General features: G+C 61.1%; 1 protein-coding gene across 1 annotated transcript; it reads left to right on the top strand.

The window, feature by feature from the left end:
- Positions 1–1007: 1007 nt before the first annotated feature.
- On the top strand, positions 1008–1634 carry LOC309678842 (GTP-binding protein Rhes-like; the record flags this gene model as incomplete). The annotated part of the gene is made up of 1 exon (XM_082492016.1): positions 1008–1634. The coding sequence occupies one exon, from the start codon at positions 1008–1010 to the stop codon at positions 1632–1634; it is 627 nt and encodes a 208-aa protein (XP_082348142.1).
- Positions 1635–4459: the final 2825 nt, after the last annotated feature.

The raw sequence follows: 4459 nt of genomic DNA, 5'->3' as shown, positions 1-4459 counted from the left end.
GACAACCCTCACCTCTACGCGCAAACCCGCTTCCAGAGGCGATGCTCATCCACGCGGAGACGGGGACGGACACGCACCCCACCTCTCTGCCCGATAAACCAACCAACCCTTCTGAGCCAGAGTTTTGCCGGAGCCGGGTGACGGCCAGCCCTCCTGCCCACGACTGCTGGCGGGGATCGCTGTCCATCATTTTCAGGGAGATTTTCTTTTCCCCTCGGATTAAATATTGCATAAAATCACAGAATAACTGACAGCTGAACGTGCAGGTTATGACACACGGGTTTCAGGGAGAGCTTATTTTTCCCCTCAGGTCAAATATTTCATAGGCTCACGGAAAAGTTGGGCACATTTGCAGCAACACCGTCTGCAAACAAGTCCCCAACCCCAAATCAGCGCAAGAAACGCTGCAGGTGAGCGGCCACCCCCTGCCATGTCCGGCCATGAGCCACCCAACGGGTGGGGGACCCCCACCCAGCTCCCCTGCTGCCAGCGAGCCCACGCCAAGAACCACACGTTAATCTCCAGGGAGGACAAAAGGGCAGGAGGGCTCGCGCAGCGTGACGGCTGCGATGCTGCCGGCTCCCCGGTGCTACCGGCAGCGGCGGGCGATGCAAGCGCAATGTGCAACGTAGCGCGGTGCTCTCCAGGGCTGGAGTGGCTTTCCAGGACTGAGCTCCGCGGATTGGCCCGGAGCACCCCGCTCTCCTCCCTCCCTGACTCCCCCTCCTTCAGCACCCTCAACCCACGGAGATTGGACAGCCGGGTGCCACATGGCAGAGAGGAACCAGGATAAAAGATGAGCCGGACTTGGGGACTGTAGCGTCCGCGGCAGAACAGCCGGGAGAAGTTTGCAGGGAGGTGGCACCGAACTTCCCCGGCTGCATTGAGCCGGTGCAAGGGAGGACGGACAGACGGACGGACGGACGGACTCCAGGACTGCGGCCACCCAGGGACACCCGTGAGGTGAGCGCCAGCTGCGGAGCACCCCGACCCCTCTGCGCCCAGCCATGTCCCCGGTGGTGAAGGAGAAGAACCATGTGCGGTTGGTCTTCTTGGGTGCTGCCGGTGTGGGCAAGACAGCCCTCATCCGCCGCTTCCTGATGGACACCTTCGAGCCCAAGCACCGGCGCACGGTGGAGGAGCTGCACAGCAAGGAGTACGAGGTGAGCGGGGCCACCGTCAAGGTGGAAATCCTGGACACCAGTGGCAGCTACTCCTTCCCAGCCATGAGGAAGCTCTCAATCCAAAACAGCGATGCCTTCGCCCTGGTCTATGCCGTAGATGACGCCGAGTCCTTTGAGAGCGTCAAGAGCTTGCGGGAGGAGATCCTGGAGGTGAAGGAAGACAAGTTCCCTCCCATCGTGGTGGTGGGCAACAAGGCGGAGAGCGGCGGCGAGCGGCAGGTGCCGGTGGAGGATGCCCTGTCGCTGGTGGAGCTGGACTGGAACAGCCGCTTCGTGGAGACGTCGGCCAAGGACAACGAGAATGTCCTGGAGGTCTTCAGGGAGCTGCTGCAGCAAGCCAACCTGCCCAGCCGGCTCAGCCCGGCGCTCTGCAAGAGGAGGGAGACGTTGCCCAAGGAGCAGACGCTGAGGCCTCCCATGAACAAGACCAACAGCTGCTCGGTGTGCTGAGCCGCCCGCCCCGGGGCCGGGAGGAAGGCGCCGGCAGCAGTGGCACCGGCTGGAAGCTCAGGTGGGCTGGGTGGGGAGAGGCGCTGCCTCGGCCAAAACCAACCCTGCTGCCTCCCACCCCTTCCCTCCTCTTCCCCACCCAGCCCGCCGGGACCGGTGAGCGTTGGAGATGACGCGGCGGAGGGACTTGGAAGGGATGCTGGTCGCCCAAAGGGCGCGGGGAGAGGGCACGTGCCCAAAAAAGGTGGGGGAGTACCTGGGGAACCGCCGCTGGCCAGTGGCACGTTGTGTCTGTGCCACGGCGAGCTGGCAGGCAGGCAGGCAGGCAGGCAGGCAGCTCCTCGCGTGCTGGGAAAGGGGGCACGAACAACGGGTCTTTGGCTGCGTGCGTCAGAAGGCGGATGCGGGCGTCTGTGCAGCTGCATCGCACCCACCGGTGCCGCTCTCCCGGGTCTTGTTCGGGTCCTGTGTCACCTCGCCCCAAGCCCCAAGCACGTACAACCTCCTGGCACGGCTCCAGTGTCCAAAGTAGTTTTGATTTCGTACCTCGGGTAGGCACATAGAGCATGCAATAGGGCAGTCTATGCATCTCTTTGGTTTTCTCTTTTCTATTTTTTGTGATTTATTTTTTTTTAAGCATACCCAATAAACATATTGTTGCAAAGCAGAGCCGGAAAACGCCTGGGTTTCTTTCTCCTGTACTCCAAAAGCTGCAGTGCCCGATCTCACTGTTTTATGCCCGGACCCCTTATCGCTGCGTTTGCTTTCCCTCCTCTGTGCTCCATCCGTACCTGGAGCATCCTGGTACCGGCAGAGCCTCTCCACCTCTCCAGCCTCCCTGGCAGCGTCAGGACATTTGGTGTTATGATTTTCCTGACAATTTAACCTCTAAAGTTCTCACCTAGCGTGAGTAACTAAAAATAAAACATCTCTTCTCACGTCCAAGTACAGAAAAGAACAACAACCATTAAAAGACAGCCGATCCATGGAAATAAATCCCATAAACGCATTAAAAGGAGATGATAAAAGGAGTGGGAGAAGAGCACAGAAGGGCAGTATTTGCCGGGCTTTAGCATGCACTGCGCTCGTTTACTCTCCCCTGGCACAGCCCATCCTTGCTGCAATAAGCATTTAGCCTGTGCAGCAGCCGCACAAACACAATAAATAAAAATATTAAAGCCTGCTGGATTGAAGAGTCACCCACCCTGGTCCAGAGCCGAGGGAGCCGGGCAGGTTGGGGTCCCCAGCTTTCGGGAGCCCAGCCCCACAACACGGTGAGCCCCTGCCCAGCCCAGATGGCCAGGCTGACGCAGGATCGCTCCCAGTGCTCCCAGTCCCTTCCCAACTCGGACAGGGGAGGAGAAGGTGCCGGAAGGCAGAGCCCAGCCTCCCCCGTGGGCATCCCTCGCTGGGGTCCCCCACTGCCACCTCCCCCGTGGGCACCGGCGCAATGACAGTGACCTCCGGGCAGGTGAAATCCTCCTCCCGGAGCGCGGTGCAGGATGCGGCCGGAGATGGCAGCGGGGAGGGCAGGCAGGGTCCGGCAGGACCTGCTGCTGATGGCCAGGGCTGCCGTGGGTCCGGTTGCCCTCACTGCTCTCTGTCTCGCAGCCACGTACCTTGTGCTGCCACCGCGATGCTCTGCGAAGGCGTGCGGCCGCTCCTCTCCCAGCGCCTCGGGGACACGTGGAGCAGCCCAGGGCAGAGCCCTTTCCTGGGGAAAACGGGGCACCTGCCTGGTGGGAACGAAATATGAAGAAATTTCACTTTTGGCAGCTGACCCACGGTGGTGGCACCCTGCCCGCAGCAGGGACGGGGGATGATGGGCGCAGCCACGGGTGACGCTGCACCTTGGCTGTACCCATCGCCTGGGCCACCCCGCCGAGGCCACACGGGGACGGGGCTGTCCCTGCCAGCGCTGCCCACGCTCAGCCATGACCAGGGGTGACCTGGCCGCGGTGAGGCATCTCCCGGACCGTGCAGGGGGTCCTGCCTCCATCGTCCAACCTCTCCCGAATCAGCCAGCCTGGCAGGAGTTTCACAACTTGCAGAGAGGTGGGGGATCTGGTTTCAGCGCAGGGTCACGCTAGCATCAGGAGCACCAGGCTTTTTGGCTTACAGTACTATGCCGAAAGCAGAAAAACACCTTTTTGCAGTGTAAAATTAGGAAGCCGGGATGAGCAAGGCTGCCTGGCAGCCCCCTCCTGCGCAGCGTGGCCTGTGTGGTTTGATCCATGATACAAACTGGAAAGAGCTCCTTATGTCTTGGGGGGTCCCAAAAATCTTCCCCCGCTCAGGCTGGTGGAGCCCCCCCCGAGCTGCTGTGGGGAGAGGCTGCCCCGTGCCCCACCCAGGCAGACCAGTAACCCCCGGGGGGGCTTCAGGACCCCCACTCCCAGCCAGCCCCAGCCCAAGACCTGCGGGGTACAGCAGCCACTGGTGCAGAGATGCTGACCGAGAAGCTGGAGCTGCAACAGATGCAGAGACGGAGATACAGGAGGTGCAGAAGATGCAGAAACGGAGATGCCCAAGGTGCACAAGCTGCAGAATGCGATGCTGGAGGGGCAGAAGCTGCAGACCAAGACGCTGGAGGTGCGGAAGATGCCGAAACTGAGATGCTGGGGGTGCAGAAGATGCAAAGACCGAGATCCTGGAGGTGCAGACGGTGATGCTGGAGCTCCAGAAGCTGCAGAAACGGAGATGCTGGGGGTGCAGAAGATGCAAAGACCGAGATCCTGGAGGTGCAGACGGTGATGCTGGAGCTCCAGAAGCTGCAGAAACGGAGATGCTGGCGGTGCAGTAGCTGCAGTCCGGGATGCTGGAAG

This window comes from Vanellus vanellus, assembly GCF_965231255.1.
Source record: "Vanellus vanellus genome assembly, chromosome: 17".
Lineage (NCBI taxonomy): Eukaryota > Metazoa > Chordata > Aves > Charadriiformes > Charadriidae > Vanellus > Vanellus vanellus.
This window is presented reverse-complemented; position numbering and strand designations above follow the sequence as displayed.